The 17,029-nt window shown below is 46.3% G+C and overlaps 1 protein-coding gene and 1 long non-coding RNA gene across 2 annotated transcripts in view; both read right to left on the bottom strand.

Annotated features, from left to right (window-relative positions):
- Nucleotides 1-10,722, bottom strand: part of IPO9 (importin 9) — a 48,700-nt gene extending 37,978 nt beyond the window's left edge. The window contains exon 1 of the mRNA XM_004700085.2: nt 10,569-10,722. Within this exon, the coding sequence (XP_004700142.1) occupies nt 10,569-10,722 (154 nt within the window). The remainder of the gene's footprint in view (nt 1-10,568) is intronic.
- On the bottom strand, nt 8,677-9,398 carry LOC123522560. The gene is made up of 2 exons (XR_006680811.1): nt 9,096-9,398; nt 8,677-8,758 (listed from the first exon to the last, which is right to left on the bottom strand). It is a non-coding gene; the product is annotated as an uncharacterized LOC123522560 (long non-coding RNA).
- Nucleotides 10,723-17,029: the final 6,307 nt, after the last annotated feature.

The raw sequence follows: 17,029 nt of genomic DNA, 5'->3' as shown, positions 1-17,029 counted from the left end.
GGGGGGGGCGGGGGGAAAAAATGAGGACCCGATGCCAGGGGCTTAAGTGGAGAGCTAATGTTTTGAAAATGATGAGGGCAATGAATGTACAAATGTGCCTTACACAATTGATGTATGTATGGATTGTGGTAAGAGTTGTATGAGCCCCTAATAAAATGATTTAAAAAAAAAGATGTAGTTCTCTAATCACGGAGTTAAAACTGTGCATTTTTGAGGGCTGTTATAGGCCTTTAAGGAGAGTTGAAGGGAGAATGCCTTTCTCCTACTTTTCTAATGGGACTTCGGCCATTGGGTCCTCCACTTTGAAGAGTGTCTTACATAGTTAAGGATATTACCCTTTTGTCTGTGATATACTGTGAAATTTTTCTTACAATTGATCGACCATCTTTTTACTTTTTCTGTGGTTATTTTTTGCCACACAAAAATTATGTCAGGAAGTTTATCAATCTTTTCTTGTTTCTGTACTTCGAGTCATAGTTAGAAATACACTAAGTACAGAGAAATGTATTGAAATCCTCTCATGTTTCTTGCTTGGTTTCATTTTTCTTTTAAACCTTTAGACTGAAAACACAAAACAAAACAAAACCTTTAGACTCCAAATCCATTTAAAGTTCAATCTACTTTTACTTTCTCACAAAATGAACTTCTTGCCTCATAATCTCTTATTTTCCCATTTAGGATTACATCTTTGTCAGATGTCAATTTCCTTTAAGAATCATTTTATTGGGGCTCTTATCACAATCCATCCCTCCATCCAGTGTGTCAAACACATTTGTACATATGTTGCCATTACCATTTTCAAAACATTTTCTTTCTACTTAAGCCCTTGGTATCGACTCATAGTTTTCCCCCCTCCATCCCTCATGAACCCTTGATAATTTATACATTTTTCCCCCCATGTCTTACACTGACCAGTGTCTTTCTTCATCCACGTTTCTGTTGTCCATTCCCCTGGGAGGGGGTTGTATGTCGATCATTGTGATCGGTTCCCCCTGTCTTCCCCTCCCCCTCCTGGTATGGCTGCTGTCATTGTTGGTCCTGAGGGAGCGGTCAGTTTCTATAGGTGGTGGTGCTAGCTGCCACTGCGTGGGCTCTAACTCCTATCAATCCTCTGTACAATCAAACAAAACACAGCCTATAAAAAAAAAAAAATTAATAAAAAAAAATTAAAAAAAACAAAAACAAACAAAAAAAAACACAGCCTGATCCTGTACCATCCACACTGTTGAATTATAGAGGGTTTACATGATAGTTTAATGTCTGATAGAATGTCTTCGCTGGTTTCTCTTTCTTACTGTTTCTGGCATATTCTCTCATGCTTACTTTTCCATATAAACTTTAAAATCTATTTCTGGAAAGGGGGCAGTAGGCCAAATACGTCTGGGAACACATGGATTCAAGACTATCTCAGGATGATAATTTTGGGGCTCCTCTAGTTTCAACTAGTCTAGTATGCCTGGACTTTATACGAAGTTGAGTTTTGTTCTAGTTTCTCCTATTCCTCCAGGGCCCATCTCTTCAGTCCTTGATTAGAATAGTCAGAAGAGGTGGCTGGGCATCACATCGTTGTCTGGTATCAGGGCAGTGACGGCTCCTGCAGGTTACTAGTCCCATTGTGCCGTTTCTCCATCCTCGGTTCCCTTCTTCCTCTTTTGCTTCTGACAAGTACAGATCAACAGTTGTGTCTTACATGTGTCCTTGAACGCTTTTAAGAATGTAGACAATTACTTTCATCAACTTTATTATGCCAAAATTATTCCGTTGTCCCACAAGACTAACTTTAAACCCAGTAAACCAATCCCATGAGGGATTTGGTTATGTCTAAAAAGCACCTGTAACTGTGCCACCCATGTGCTTTGTTACATTCATCTGTTGACAAGTATTTAGGTTGTTTCCATCTTTCTGCTATTGTGAATACTGTGCATATGTCTTTCTGTGCTTTGGTATTACATCTTTAGGGCATATACCTGTAAGTGGGATTGCTAGGTATGTACCCAGAAGTGAGAACATGTCATACTATTTTCCAAACTGGTTATATCATTTTACAATTCCACCAGCAGGATAAAGGTTCCAATCTCCCCATATTTGTTGTGGCTTTTAAAAAAATCAACGTTGTTTTCACAAGGGCAAGATAGATGGTATCTCATTAAGTTTTAATTGGGTTACTTGTCTCTTTTTGTTGTTGTTTAAGTTTTCTGTTTTAGAGATCATTCCCTTAATCTATGTTGATCCCCAACCCCCCCAACCCCCCCTTTGCAGTCTGCAGTTTGTCTTTTTACTCTTTTGAGAGTTTTTTGATGAGCATTGGGTAGGTTCTTTCTCATGTCCTGTTGATATTTAAATTTCATATCCTGCTACTTTATTGAGTTCTTATATTCTTAACCCATTCTTATCACACCCCTAATCTTAGCTGCAGTTTTTTAAAAAATACTTTTATTGGGGGCTCTTATATTTCTTATCATAATCCATATTCATCCAGTGTGTCAACCACATTTGCTGCCATCATTTTCAAAGCATTTTCTTCCCACTTGAGCCTGTGATAATCAGCTTCCCAATTCTTCCCCCACCGCCCACCCTCACGAGCCCTTGATAAGTTATAGATTATTATTTTCATATCTTACATCATCCTCCGTAGACCCTCACTCACTTTTCTGTTATTCGTCCCCAAGAGGGGGTTCTAGGTTGATCCTTGTTATCAATTACCCCTTCCTCCCCCCACCCTCCCCTAATCCTCCGGGTATCGCTACTCTCATTGTTGGCTTAGCTGCAGTTTTTGATAGATTCTTGAGGTACCTACTATTTCATTAAGGAAACTAAACAAACAAGTCACTGCTATCAAGTCCACTCTGATTCACAGCTACCCTACCGGGCAAAGGAGAACTGTGCCACTGATTTCCAAGGCTGTGCTCTATGGAAACAGGCAGTAGTATCTTTCTCCCATGGAAAGGCTGGTGGGCTCAAACCACTGACTGACCTCCCAGTTACCCACCAGGCTGCCTTTTATCGACTGAGCCACTAGGGTTCCTCCCTAGTGAGGAACTGTCAGCAGACCACTGAAAAAGCTACATCCTTTAAAAAAGCATTTACTAAATTATTAAATCACAAGCAAATATGTGAAATATACACCATTATCTCTAAAGATTCTGAAACTCATTCGAATTCCTAGGACTTGTTTGGTCAGTTCGGCCATTTTGCATTTCTACACTGGGAAGTCGGTAAGACTCATTTTAAGAACTGAGGAAACAGGCACCTACAACCCAAGGTCATGGGAGTCGGCTTGCTGACTCTAAAACAAGCCTGACCACTAATTCAGAAAGACCTCCGGGGTACAAATGTTAAGTTCAAGGGACAAAAAGTACTCTAACATGGTGTGTGAGATCCACTTAAAGAAGAAAAGACGAGAAAAAGCACTTGCAAGGGCACCCACAAACTCTTTGGCTTCAGATATTCGGCGTGATAATGGATGTGAACCTCTTGGCCTCACATCTGATTATAATGTCCCTGTGCCTCAGGCTTGTCCTTCCTGGACACAGCCCAACAACTCTGGACGCTTTGTGTGACTCCTTCAGAGGGGTCTGCAGCACCTGACGGCACTTCCTGGAAAGTCACTCTGTGGAGCTACTGTTCTGGGCAAGGATATACTTGTTGGATCATCACTTCAAAAAGAGATAAAGATGAATAAAACGTTTGATCATACAGGGTGAAAAAAGATACTGAGAAATAAAACGAAACTTTCTGACAAGAATTCAAAAGAACTTTCATTCTAAAACTGAAACAAAACTGAACAGTTATCTTTCCACCGAAAATCTTGACATTCTTATAGGCCAGGTACTAGACTCACAGAAGGAAAAAACAATCATGCATTTTCTATTACTCCTCACCGGCACCTGTCAGGAGAGTCCTGAGTGGATGAAGGCCAAGCAAATCTTATACCCTGCTCCCGTCAGTTAGTGGGTCCTTGCTCAGCAGCTGGAGGAATTAAAGTCTATTCTTTTCAGAGAAAAGGTTAAAGTGAACACATTTTGTCTGTATCTGTTCTAAGAGAAGGTAGCATTCTAGTATGACACTGGCTAGGAGTTTGGACACCAGTAGATTAATCTTATTTAGTAGCCTATCAAAGATCACACTCTAACTTCTGATCACCTTGCATGACACAATGCTGAACGGTCATACAGGATGAGAAGAAAGATTACCAGAAGATGAAGGTCCAGGTGGAGTTCAGTGTTATCAGCACCTCCAGCAAGCATCAAAAGATGGATTTTGTCTGAGTTTATTTTCTCCAAACAGGTAGGAGGAAGCTGACAAGTCAGGGCCACACCAACTTCTTTTCAAAAGCCTTAGTGGGGAAGAGAATCTGCAAAGATCACCCTCCTCAACTAAAAATAAGTTACAGAACGGATGGAGAGACTAGATTTCCTTTTCTACAGGCTTCCAGAGTCTCAGAAACAATTTCTATCATGTCATATGGGCATATAGAAGGGAAAATACCAATTATTTTATTAAACTCCATATCTATTACAAATGCACAGAAATAGTCATCACAGAAGAGTTTTCTATCCATAAAACTTTGCTTTACAGAAAGCTATATGAAGAATTGATTCTTAGGATCAACAGTGCTTGTATGACATGGTGAAATTCTATGCCATAAGACTAATGTTTAGTAGGAAAAGAAAAAGGGGTAGTGCTGGTAGACCCCTAAAGTTTTTTATGTTTAAATTAAATCAATAGTTGTTCCTATGTATCACTGCCTCCTACCAAGTAGCCATACACTTAACATAATATATATAAATAAATAAATATATATATATATTTTTAAAAGTACAACTCGCAAAGCTATAGGAAAAAGCACTGGTATATACGCTAGTGTGTGTGTGTGTGTATGTGTTGTCTTTAACATAATTCTCTAAAAGCATTAAAAAGAACAGCGAGATAACTTATTTGGGATGCTTAAATAAGGAAAATACAGAGATGCCAACATGTAACTTTTATTTTGTCTTGCTTGGCAAAGACCAACACAGATTAAATAGATTTAATCTATAACATTAAGCCAATGGGATTATGCCTGTGTATATGGAGTTAGCTTCCTAAACTATGTTCCCGAGGAAATGTAATCTCACACTTCCTTTTCCCAAGGTAAAATGAGGACGGACCATTCTGTTATTCTGGGTTTCCCACTGACTCTAGGCTCTTGATGATACCTTTTAGTTCAATCCAAAAGACTGTCAATGGCATCCTGACTTCCTAAGAAACCCTTGCCTCGTTCTTTCGTCTTTTCCCCTGTTGCTATCATTGCTCCCATTCTGTTCCACTTGGGAACCATAGTATTACCTTTCTAAAACTTGCTTAGAAGGGAAATTTCAAAGGCGAGCAAGGAGGACAAAGGACAAGCTAAGAAATACACTCTACTGGTCCTCAAGACTTACTAGAGACAGGAGACTGGGCAGTGCTTTAACAGTCAGGACTTAGGAGGCTCCGGCAGGAAGAAACGTCAACAAGGTCTGTTTGGGAAAGGAGGTAGCTCCACATAGAGGTCTGGAGAGGTTCCCCTTTGCTTATGGGGTTGGAAAGCATCACAAAACCACAGCTGAAAGAAAAATGAAAACTCCACCACTGGCCTTTTTCCGAGCGTGGCCGCCTTCCGCTCGGCTCAGTGCCCGCCACATGCCCAGGAGTGCGTCTGGATCCTTGAGGGGCTCCTTTCGCAGGTGGACAGTGCTTATGCTACACTGCAAGAGAGCCAGAAAAGTGCCCATGAGAAGCAGAAACCACATCTCCAGCCAACAGGATCGTTGCTCTGGGCACCTAGGATGGGAAATCAACACAGATATCTGGGCAGCATCTGAAAGCCGAACAAGTGAGGGAGGATTTTCCCTGACCCCAGTTCAGCAGAATGGTGGCGAGAAAGAAAAAAAAAAAAAGGTTGAGAGCATGACAAAAAAGACTAAGTCAAGGCCAAATGATGAGGGGAAGATGCCTTTGTTTCTAACAATCAACAATAAGCAAAAGAAGACAATGAACTGGGGTCTACATTTAGCTCTAAGCCTGTGCTAGGTTGACCTGAAGAATTCAAGATCAACCCACCACTCAGAGACGATGCTCTTAGAAGCAGAGACAGTAGAAAAAAGAGGGAAAGAAGAGTTCATTCTTCTAAGACATAAAGACTCGAAATAAATGGACATTGTCATCAGTCATGATCTTACCAATGAATGTAAGACACTGATCTAAGAGATCTTTGGGGGTTCACAACCTCTCCAGAGTTTTAAATCACTAGTTTATAAAATGTTTGATATAACACTTATCAAATGAGTCAGAATCATTAGCAGAAAACTGTAACAGACTGAGACATACTGGGTTCTACTCTATTAAGGTCTATCCAAATTCCTGCAAACCCTGCGAGTAACACTCAACCTCAGCCTCCCTAAGAAAACGGAAAGGGTACTGATCTGCTGGAAACCGGCAGAGCACGGGAACTTCCAGATGTTTTAATGTGCCTCCCAATTCAGTATGGGAGTGCTGCCCGAGGGAGGTGACCAGCACCTTTCCTTTCTCTAATGAACGCTGGTTAGTTAGCTCAGACTCCAACACAGACTTTAGCTACTTAAAAGGATTGTTGAAATCTCTGATTTTAACATCTCAGGGCAAAGGGTAAACACAGCACCTCTAGAAAATGTCTCAAGGAAGCACCTCTCTTAATGCTTTTCAGATTCACAGCTCATGACTCGCATCGGGTAGATCTCTCATACATTCACTTCCTTGGCTTAAGCGACAGGCCATTCTAGAAAAGAAAACTAACTACAGGGGAGCTGTTTCTCTGAAGATGCCAGTTTGCAGAGCTAGATGACTACAGCAACTTTCACTTTCTAAGATATTTGCTTCTCAAGTCTAGTTAAAACATACTAACCTTTTTTGTTTATGCATTTAGCAAGGAGCTGACAATTGAAGGAATCCAGGTGACACTCTGAATTAGGTGTTAGGTTGCTAACTGCAAGGTTGGTGGTTCAAATTCAACAGCTGCTTTGCAGGAGGAAAATGAGGTCTGCTCCAGTAAAGATTTACAGTCTTGGAAACTCTATCTGGGGTCACAACAAGTTGGAACTGACTTGATGACAGTGTGTTTGGATTAAAATCCACAGAAATAAACAAATAATTGATCTGTACCCTTTCCCCTACAAATTAAAGATTCTTCCACTTAGTCTTCAAGATTAGGGGTCATCACCGCCAAGTCATAGGAAGTGACTGGTTACTCTTAGAGCCCTTGTGGGAAGTCTCCTTTGTGTGGTGATCACCAATGGCTCACACAGACAGTGTGCTTGGTTACTGGAGGGACAGAAACAGACCAAAACAACCAGATCTGGTTTCCACCTGATCCTGGGCCCGACGAGACCAAAAGATTACAAAAATACAAATACCACTAGGTATCAATCTCAGCTTTCTCACTAACAAATTTTAAGAAAGTGCATTTCCTAGGCCCAGAAGGCAAGATCCTTTCCTTCTACTAGGGTAAAACTAAAATCACTCTGCAAAGCACCTCCCAACAGAGCAGTCTAGGATTTGTCCATCCACTTGTGAGCCCTCACAGGGCCCTTCAGAGTCTTCTGCCAAGAGCAGGATCGATGGTCTATTGGTTTCATCAAGCCAGATACTTGGCCAAATCCTGGCTGGGAGCCAGTGCTATATTTTCATGCAAAGGAGAGAAACAGCTAGTTGAAAAGAATTACACCGGGTTGAGACATCTGATTCACACGGGAGATGCTCTCGACCCAGTGGCAAAAGGTAACTGATTAAAGACCATAAAATGGTAGAAAGGAGAGAAGATATTAAATCTGAGGAATAGGTCATCATCCTCCACCTAAAAGTAGAGAAAGGAGTGAGCTTCAAGGTCTTAAAAAAATACATATTAAAAGTATAATAGCACCGAATTATTTATGTAGAAGTTGTTGAATTGGAGAATGTTTTGTTGTGTATATTCTTGCCAATTAAAAAAAATTCCACAAATAAATGAGTACAAGGAAGAAAATGCCCTAGAATTGATCTTCTTGATATGAGTGGAATACGGAATTGCATGACATGTGCTTGAAGGGCGAGCATAAAAAGCCAGACCATCTTAAAATTAAGAATAGCTTATGATGGGTCCAGAGACTTGCTCTAACTCTGTGTACCACATCCAAACTCTTGAGTTATATGCCGAATTGCTAGATAACCAGTTATTCATCACTGTAGCAGAGCCTTGCCATATCTCTCATAGCAAATGCAACACTAGGAAGTCTGTTGGCTTGTGTGCATGTGTATCTATTCTCATTAGTAACCTACATCAAATCACAACTCTGCACTTCCGAAGTTTAATTTGTGGTTTCAAGACCCAAGAAGACGATGAGAACGCATGACTAGTACTTAAAAGAAGACCCACAAGTTTACACTTGATTTTGCCCAGCTAAGAATACAGCATTTGATTAAGTTAAAGGAATGAGAGCCAGAGCGGAGATGCTGGATGGCATAAACATGAGCCATGGTCCACCTGTCACAGGAAGGTGCCACATCAGAAAATTTGTGGAAAAATGGAACTGGAAGGTAATGGAAATCTCCCATGAACTTGGCGAAACATGCCCCGCCCCCCTCTCCCCCCAACATTTCTGGCATCAGGAACATTAGGGATCCTTCAAGGAAGACTCAGTTGGGACAAATTTATATCAAGCTTTATTCAATTAGTAACTTGAATGTGAGGAGGCTCCTTTGCTTTGTCACTTTTCCTCCTTCATATCTAGAGGAGACAAAGAGATTAATGTGAACAAAGGCATTTCACCTAGGAGACTATAAAAACTCCTTCAGATCTATCTATGCCTGGCTCTCAAGACATTTTCCCTACCCATAGACCCCCCTCCAGTACAGTTTGACATTCTATAAAACAAAGACTCTTACAATTCAAAATGGGGCTTAAACTATTAGAACTCAAATCTCAATGTATTTCAATTATCTTTCTTACCTTGTGAGGGAATATAAAATTAAAGAATTATCATAAATTCTTAAATAAACAGACACCCCCCACACACACACACACAAATCCAGTGGGCAAGCCAACATAACGTTTTGGGCCTTACCGGTCTGCCGGTGTAGGAGCCCCAGGTGGCAACGAGATTGTGATCCGAAAGGTCAGCCATTTGAAACCACCAGCCGCTCCACAGGAGAAAGGCTGGGCTTCCTACTCCCGCAAAGAGTTAACAGTCTCGGAGACCCAAAGGAGCCGCTCTACCCTGTCCTACAGGGGTCGCTAAAAGTCAGCACCGACTTGCCGGCACTGAGTTTGCGGTTTTGGGCATGGTCTGCCCATAGGAGTACCAGTGGCACCGTCGGTTAAGTTTCGATGCCTAAAGGGAAGGTGGGCAATTCAAAGGCTTCAGATGCTCCTAGGAAGAAGGATGAAGTTGTCGGTTCCCACAAAGATTTAGAGTTTCGGAAACCCTGAACTGAGTAGCTATGAAACAGAATCAACTCAACGGCGGTGCCCACGGGCAGCTGGGCACCTCGGGCAGAAGTCTTCAGGAGATGGCAGCAACATTATGCTCAGCTGGAGTTCCAGTGCAATCCGAACAGATGCGATGTGTTCTTTAGGTAACGCCAAGATCTCTCTTCTTCAGTTTGAGCATCAAATCTTCTACCATGCCTACCCTGGGCCTGGTGAAAAGGCTCGCTCGGTAGAAAATTAATGAAAAATAGGAAACCAATCCTCTATTTTCTTCTCCATCGCTTTAAAGCATAGAAGAGAAAGATGGGGGCCGAGAAGCAAAGACAAAAGGATGATCAAAGGCCGCAGGAAACTGCTAGAAAAGGTGCAATCAAATTTCTCTTTTCTTTCTCCGCCGTCACTTTCAGGCATCAGATAGGGGGACGAGGGGCAGAGAAGTAAAGACAAAGGATGATCAAGTTCCTCCAGATGAACAGGCACACGAGGGATCTTTAATAAGTGCAAATTATTTCCCAAACACAAAACCAAACCAAACCAACGAACTGGAAAACATGGTCGGGAAGGTGAAGTAGCGGCATATGCCTAGACTTTGGATTTCTCGGGAAACCTGGGGCGGACACACGCCCGTGAGGCAGAAACTTGGTTCAGCAGCTCTACTGGGCGACAAGCCACTGGATCGAGGCTCGTCCCTCTCTCCGCTTCTACTGCTAGCTCCCGCTACTCCCAGCCTCGTACAACCGGACCGGTGACGCCAACAGCAACAGGCCCCGGCCATACACTCACAAAATAATTCCCAGGCCGCCGCGCAACTTCCTCGAGCACCACCGAGTCCAGCTCCATCTCGGTCCTCTCCAGATGCCCGGCACCGGCCGGCCCGCCGCCACCTCCCGACCCTCTCCTCCGGGCGCGCCTTTTCTCCCCGGGACTTTCAGGGCCACCACCGACATCCCCGCCCTACTTGCTGCCCCACTCCCGCCCGCCGGCCCCGGTGCCCAGGTGCCCACGGGCCCAGACTCCCCATCGCCCCAAGCGGCTCGAGGCGACGGCCAGCGGAAGGTGCGGCCGGCCCAGGTCCGAGCCATCCTCGTTCTGTTCCCGCCTCACTCACCCTCCGTCACCTCCAGCACCTTAATCTGCTCCTCGGCAGCCGCCCGCACCTCCTGCACCGGGGACAGGATGCCGGTGAGGGTATCCACCAACGCCTCCTTCAACCCTTGTGCCACGGGACCCGGCAACCCCGAAGCCGCCCCAGCCGCCGCCATCTTCCCTCCCTTCAGCCCACCAGCCCCGTGGTCGGGACCCGCCACCGAATGACGGCGCCCGCGCGCGGCCAATCGCAGAAGCCGCGCCTGCGCAGTAGAGTCAGGCGGGCGCGGGAAAGAGGCGGGGAATGGGCGTAGGCCTCCCCGGACAGCGCCGCCTACCGTCGGAGCGGAAACGGCACCGCTCTCCGTAAGCCTCGCTGCATGTGCAAACTTTGTCTCAGAGCTTTTCTAAGGTTGCACGTTAAGTTAGCAACCTCATTTGGAATAAACTGCTACCTGACTTTAGATCCACGGATAGAGGAGGTGGCGTTGGAATAGACGGAGAGGCTTTGAGGAGACGGGTTGATTCTTCATCTCTTAGGAACCCAAATGTAGGGAGAAAAGAAACGAAGCCAACAGGGCAATGGAAGGTGGCCACCCTAGAAAACCAAGGGTGGCTTTGGTCGAGGAGCCTGGTAGCAAAACTGGAAAGTGGCTGGTGGAGAGCAATCGCCCGTGCACAGCTGTTGCCTCTAGAGCATTTGCACAGATGACAATTGGAGCATGAATCATATTAGCTGAGAAATTACGTTTAAGGGATGGGGGAAATAAAAACGGGGTGATGATCTGCAGCTGATTGTAGCAAAGGGCTCAAGGTGAGGCAACATTGCTAAGTAACGGTGAAGGTGCGGGGGTTTCCAAGGACTAAAACTGCAGCATGGCGGAAAGGCAAGCACGTCCTGGTAGGAGGAATGGCATGGCATTAATTGTTGGAGTGGAAGGTTCTAGAGCAGAGAACAGGCGTTTCTTAGTCAGCTCTTCAGAGTGAAAGCCTTAAAAATGGTTTCTAGGAACTGTGACTCGTTTGCAAGTGACAAAAGAAACCAGTTAGCATTGTGTGTCGATGCAAAACTGTTAACCATCCTCACCTTCAGAGTCCCGAGTCGATTCTTTTTGAGGAAAGCTGTAAGCGTTTTTTGTTTTTTAACCTCGAATGTTGAAAGGGCACAGGTGGGTATTTTATCCCTGCCTCATAGGAAAAAGGTTGCTTTTGGACCCTGTCATTTTGCCGGTGGGGGGTGGGGGTGGTAATCTGGACTGCTTTGTCCCCTTCTTTGAGAGGCATAGAGAAGCTGACCTCCACTAGAAAGGCCTTTTGGCTACTAGGTTCATTCATGTTGACCCCAAGATGGCAATTGAGGAAAGTCTGTGGAGTGGTATCTCTTCAGCCATTGTGGTAGTGGATGGAAGACTTGAGAGCCCTGGCTTGGGGACTCAACTTTTTGGGTTCTGGTGATGGATTTGTGACCAAAACATACCAGGAGAGACAACTCTTTCCTCCCTTCCCATAACCGGTTCCTGGCAGAGAGGTAACCCACAGTCTCACCTTCCACATCAAGGAATGGACCATGAGGTAAATGGAAACAGAAACCAGGCAGAGAGGGAGCGAGAGAGATGGAGTGGACGATACAGGAGATATCTTTATTGAAACGCAAATGGCATCGAACAGATGAATCTTGCAGGAGGAGACATGCCTGGTGGACAGAGGCCCTCTGATGGTGACGGCGGAAGGCCTCTTCCATTGGCCCTGGTGTGGATTTCATTTTCAACCACTTTTAAAGAAACGATTTGCTGAGGGACAGCCGAGATCTCTTCTTGATTGTTACTGCAACTAATAGTACATAGTTTTGCGTCCAGACTCAGTTCGGCTCTCTCTACATTCGCTATAAAAGGGTTCAAAGAGGGAAAGGTCAAATGGGAGAAAACATAAACACACATAGTTCCTGGTTTGGGGTTCTGCACCCAATAATTAAAAAAAACAACACAAAGAAACCACACAACAAACAGGTGTTGCAAAAATACCTGCCCACCCTCCACCTGAGCAACACCACGTGTTCAAGGGAAACAGACCCCATCACGGAAATGGATGGGGAGGGGCTGGAGGAAAGATATCTAGTAGGGGCTGGACTTTAGTTTTTTAAAAAGGGGAGATTGGTCCCCAAACGAAACAGAACGAACACCAACACGAGGGAGTGTGAGGCCCCTGCACAGCCGGAGCGCAGAGACTGGCTGCGATGAGCCCTCTTTTCCTAGGACCCATCTTCCGTCTGAGGAATGGCCGGGAAGCAGGAAGTGCCCACAGGAGGAAAGGACCAAAGGATCTGCCTGGCCCCATCTGTGGACATCACGTCAGCTCAACTCAGGCCACCCCAGAGGGCAGTGCGGGTTAGCGTTCATTGCTTGACACACGCTGCCCTCCGGCTTGCCGGTTTCCAGGGCTCAAGTGGTCTAGTGCTACTTTCTCAACCTCAAACCTCGGGGGAAATTTGCAAACATGCAACAAAACCCAGTTCTCAATGGCCCCTTCTTTCTCTGGGCCTCATCAGCGGGAATCTGAATTTGGGAAGATAAGCAGCTACTGTCAGGTTTCCCTGCCCCCCCCCCCCGCCCCCCCAGGGTTGGTCCTGGTGGTGTCCTATTTACTTCCTTTGACTGGGTGGTTCTGTCTCCAGGACCTGATGTAGGGAGGGGATGAGCCCAAGGACTTCAGTGCCCAGTACTGTCTTGCATCATGCTAACCTCCCGTTTGCTGAGCAGAGCCTGGAGAAGCGGCCTGCCTGGGGTTACCGAACCCCACTACTCTTCTCTGCCTGCCTGGGGGGAAGGAGAGTCTGGTCAGGTTCTCAGGCCCTGCATTGCCTCTTACAGTGCAAATAAGGGGTGGTGGTGGGGGGGGGAGGGTTGGTATGACCCCGGGGAGAACAAGTTGTCATGGAAATACAAATTAGATTTTTTATTTTTCTTTGTTCCATTGTTACATAATCAGAAAAAGGTTCAGCGTAGACACATACAATCCAGCTGAAGAGCCATCTGGAAGAGACCTCCCACTGCTTCTGTCTGGAGAAGGGGTCCAGGGCCAGGTAGAAAGTTCACAGGCGTGAGATTCCTCACTGCCCCTTGTGTTCAAAGAGGAAAGATGCGCTCTCCCGACTTCTGCCCACCCCCCTCCCACACACATCTTTTATTTCTTTGTGGAAATAAGGTGAAAAACCAACACAAGCATGAGAAAGGTGACTTGGGAATTATAAAGTGATTTGTGACCCAAACTAAACCCACAGCCACAGAGCCAATGCTGACCCATAGCACCCTATACAGGGTTTCTGAGACTATAAATCTGTATGGGAGCAGACAGACTCATCTGTCTCCCTGAGAGCACCCAGTGGGCTTAAACTGTTGACGCCGAGGTTAGCATTCCAAGCCTAAGCCACAGCACCACCAGGGCTCCTTGAATTGTCACCTAAGACCTTCTTATTTTTGGTCTTAAAGCCCTTCTGGGTAGGGACTCTGCGAAGTGGCTGTCCTGTCCGCACAGAGCCGCAGTCTTCAGTGGAAGGTGGTTAAAATCCAGGTTCCTTGGTCCTGTCCCGAGAGGTTCTGATTCAGCAAGCCTGAATCAGAACACGTTCTGATGTCGATGCTGCTGTTTTGGGACTACCCTTTGAGAACTGAGTGAAAAGGGTGGGTAGCGTGAAGGGATGGGGGGCGGGGTGTCACTTGCCTCCATGACCATCTTTGCCATTCATGAGTCTCCATGGTGCCATCATTAAGAACGATGGTACAAACACCGAGCGGGAATGACCTAGTCTACCGAGGTTTAATTTTCACTTGTTTTGGTCTCCCTCTAGCTTCCACATTTTGATTGCTTTCTCAATTGAAGACCATCCCGCCTTTCAGTTTACGGCCAACATTCCCAGGACCCGTGGTTGGCAACCTGTGGTTGGCAGTGCTTGCTTGCTAGGGTGTGGCTGAGCAGAGGTGCACACGGTCAGCCTGGGCAGACGGGAGGGCCAGGTGGGAAGCCCCATGAATCCCTGCTGGCCAGGATGGCTATATAAGGCTGATTGGATTACAGAGGGCAGTATCTTTGAGCTTTGGCCTTTGGGAAGAATGCCCTTCAGGTCATGGTAGTACTTCTGGAATCTTCAATGGGACTGTGAACCAGTTAGTACAATCACCTTAAGAGTGTATTGGTCTTTCATTAGTGTCTTCGTCGCCATTAATAAATCCTCTGCAAAGCACTTTCCATCCCATCCCCGAGCTTGGTTTCTTGGTGACAGCTGATTTAGGGCTCATTAAAGAGAGAAAAGATGGAGGGGGAGGAGTGGCACCCAGTGATCCTGGTTACTTCAATGCTGAACCCTGTACTTAGTGTAGGACTTCCCCTCACAAAGAGAATCCTTACGGTCTCATGTAGCCAGCTCCCTGGTCCGGTTTGCCAGACTGGGTCCCCCCCTGCCCCCCATTATTTGTAGGCAAATGCCACTGATAGGCTGTCTGTCTGGCTACTGGGTATCTTCTCAGGTGCTTTTGAGAACAGCGGGCTATGGCTACCCCTTTCCGACTCTTCTGAAGCAGGGCAGGAAATAGGGGGGGGGTGCACCTTCAGCAGAGTGTGACCCTCGTCTCAGGGAGTGAGGAGTGAAAAGATGGGGAGCTGGGATTGGGACAAGATTGGGAGTCTTGTAAAGCAAGAAAACCATTAGAAACAAACAGAAAAGTCACGTTTGCCTACATTCTTAACGAGTACGGGTAGACTAATAGAAAGGTTTGTAATTGAAAACCCAAACCAGCACACGGCCCAATAAGGACTTCACTGCAGGTCTCCCCGTTGGACGTCTACACACGGTCTCCTCTGCCAGCCTCTGGCTTCCAGCCGTTAGACACATGGACAAGACGTTGCTATCAAGACCGACAAGAGATAGGGATAAGCACCAGAGAGCGGCTACAAAGCATAGAGTTTGAAAAATTAAAAACAAAACAGAAACAAAAACCAACTCTATGAAGCCTGAGAAGATAGGAAACAGTAAACTCAGGGTGGGATGGGGGGTGCGGAGAAGAGGAGCTCCCAGGATCTTCACACGCAGGTCCCATATTAGCCTCCAAGGACCTGGTATTTTATGTTCAGTACCTAGGCAGGGACTGAAAACCAAGTACATCGGACAAGACTGGTGGGTCGTCCTCAGCCAGAACTGAGAGGGGCTCTGCTGAAGAACTGCTCCTGGGGTGGTGGGTCTCCCCATAGGCGGGGCTTGGGGGCTGGACCCCGTCACCTGCTGACTAGCTTTGGTGAGGTTTGCAGTGGGAGCTGGAGAGGAAGGGGCAGCACGATTCCTGATCCTAGGGTGGAATCCTTGGAAGGCATCTCAGGGTTGAGAATGTACCCTGTCTACAGTCTTTCTTTTCGGAGGGGTCTCAGGAGCCTCAGCTGAGAAGCAAGGTGGCAGAAGGTGCTGTGGATCTGCTTGTGCCCTCAATGCGAGACCAGTGACGGGCTGGGGTTCAGGAGTCCTGCTTCGGAGAAGTCTGGTTGAGCATCCCAACAGGTTATATAGCACCAGGAAGAGGCTCCACCTTCTGCAGTTGCCATGCAACCACGAGTTCCTTTATGAGCTGAGTGGTCCCCACAGGGAGGGGCCTCGTGGTGCAACTGTAAACAGGGTGCCAGGCTCCAGAGGGAAACCTGAGGCTACAGGGTCACCTTGCTAGATGCAAACACGCTTGGTGGAAAAAAGCAGCCGGAGGCCTGGGTTAAATGCAGCAGTCAACCGAGAGCAGAGGGTGGTGGGTCCAGGAGAAGAAAAAGTCACAGCGTGAGAGGCCTCCAGAACCAACCTGCTGGGGATCCAAAGAGAATTCATGGTGGTATCCATGGTTACAAGAGATGAGAATTCCTTTGGAGGGGCCTGAGGCAGTTGGAATAGAAGAAGAGGTTCTCCCCTCTCCTTTTTCTCAAGTGGCCAGTAACATTCCTATCAGAAGGCACTGGCTGGGCAGCACCAGAAAACAGAGTGAAGGCCTCAACCATCAACTGGAGATGGCATTCCAAGGCCATCCCCCTTGCCACGGGACTGGAGCTTAGGAGAGGGCTTCGCGAGACATAGCTCCAAAGTAGGCCCCCCAGGCTTCCCTTCCTTCTATGTTAGAACACCCAGCGCTGGGCCTCCTCCTTCTATGTTAGAACACCCAGCGCTGGGCCTCCTCCTTCTACATTAGAGCACCCAGCGCTGGGCCTCCTCCTTCTACGTTAGAACACCCAGCGCTGGGCCTCCTCCTTCTACGTTAGAACACCCAGCGCTGGGCTTCCTCCTTCTGCACAGCGGAGACCTTAAGGCAGTGATGTCAGCACCATCCTTGGACAGACAGCCTCTTCCCACCATACAATTGCATATTTTACAGCTGAGTGGGTTTGGGGTGGGGGCCCGTCTTCACAGCTCCTGGAATTAGCAGCAGAAGCAAGAAGAGTGGCCAGCACAAAGGATCCTGG

Source organism: Echinops telfairi, unplaced genomic scaffold, assembly GCF_000313985.2.
Source record: "Echinops telfairi isolate 266 unplaced genomic scaffold, ASM31398v2 ScPeMD7_7424;HRSCAF=8462, whole genome shotgun sequence".
Classification (NCBI taxonomy): domain Eukaryota; kingdom Metazoa; phylum Chordata; class Mammalia; order Afrosoricida; family Tenrecidae; genus Echinops; species Echinops telfairi.
The sequence above is the reverse complement of the archived record's forward strand: the minus strand, read 5'-3'. Positions and strand labels throughout refer to the sequence as shown.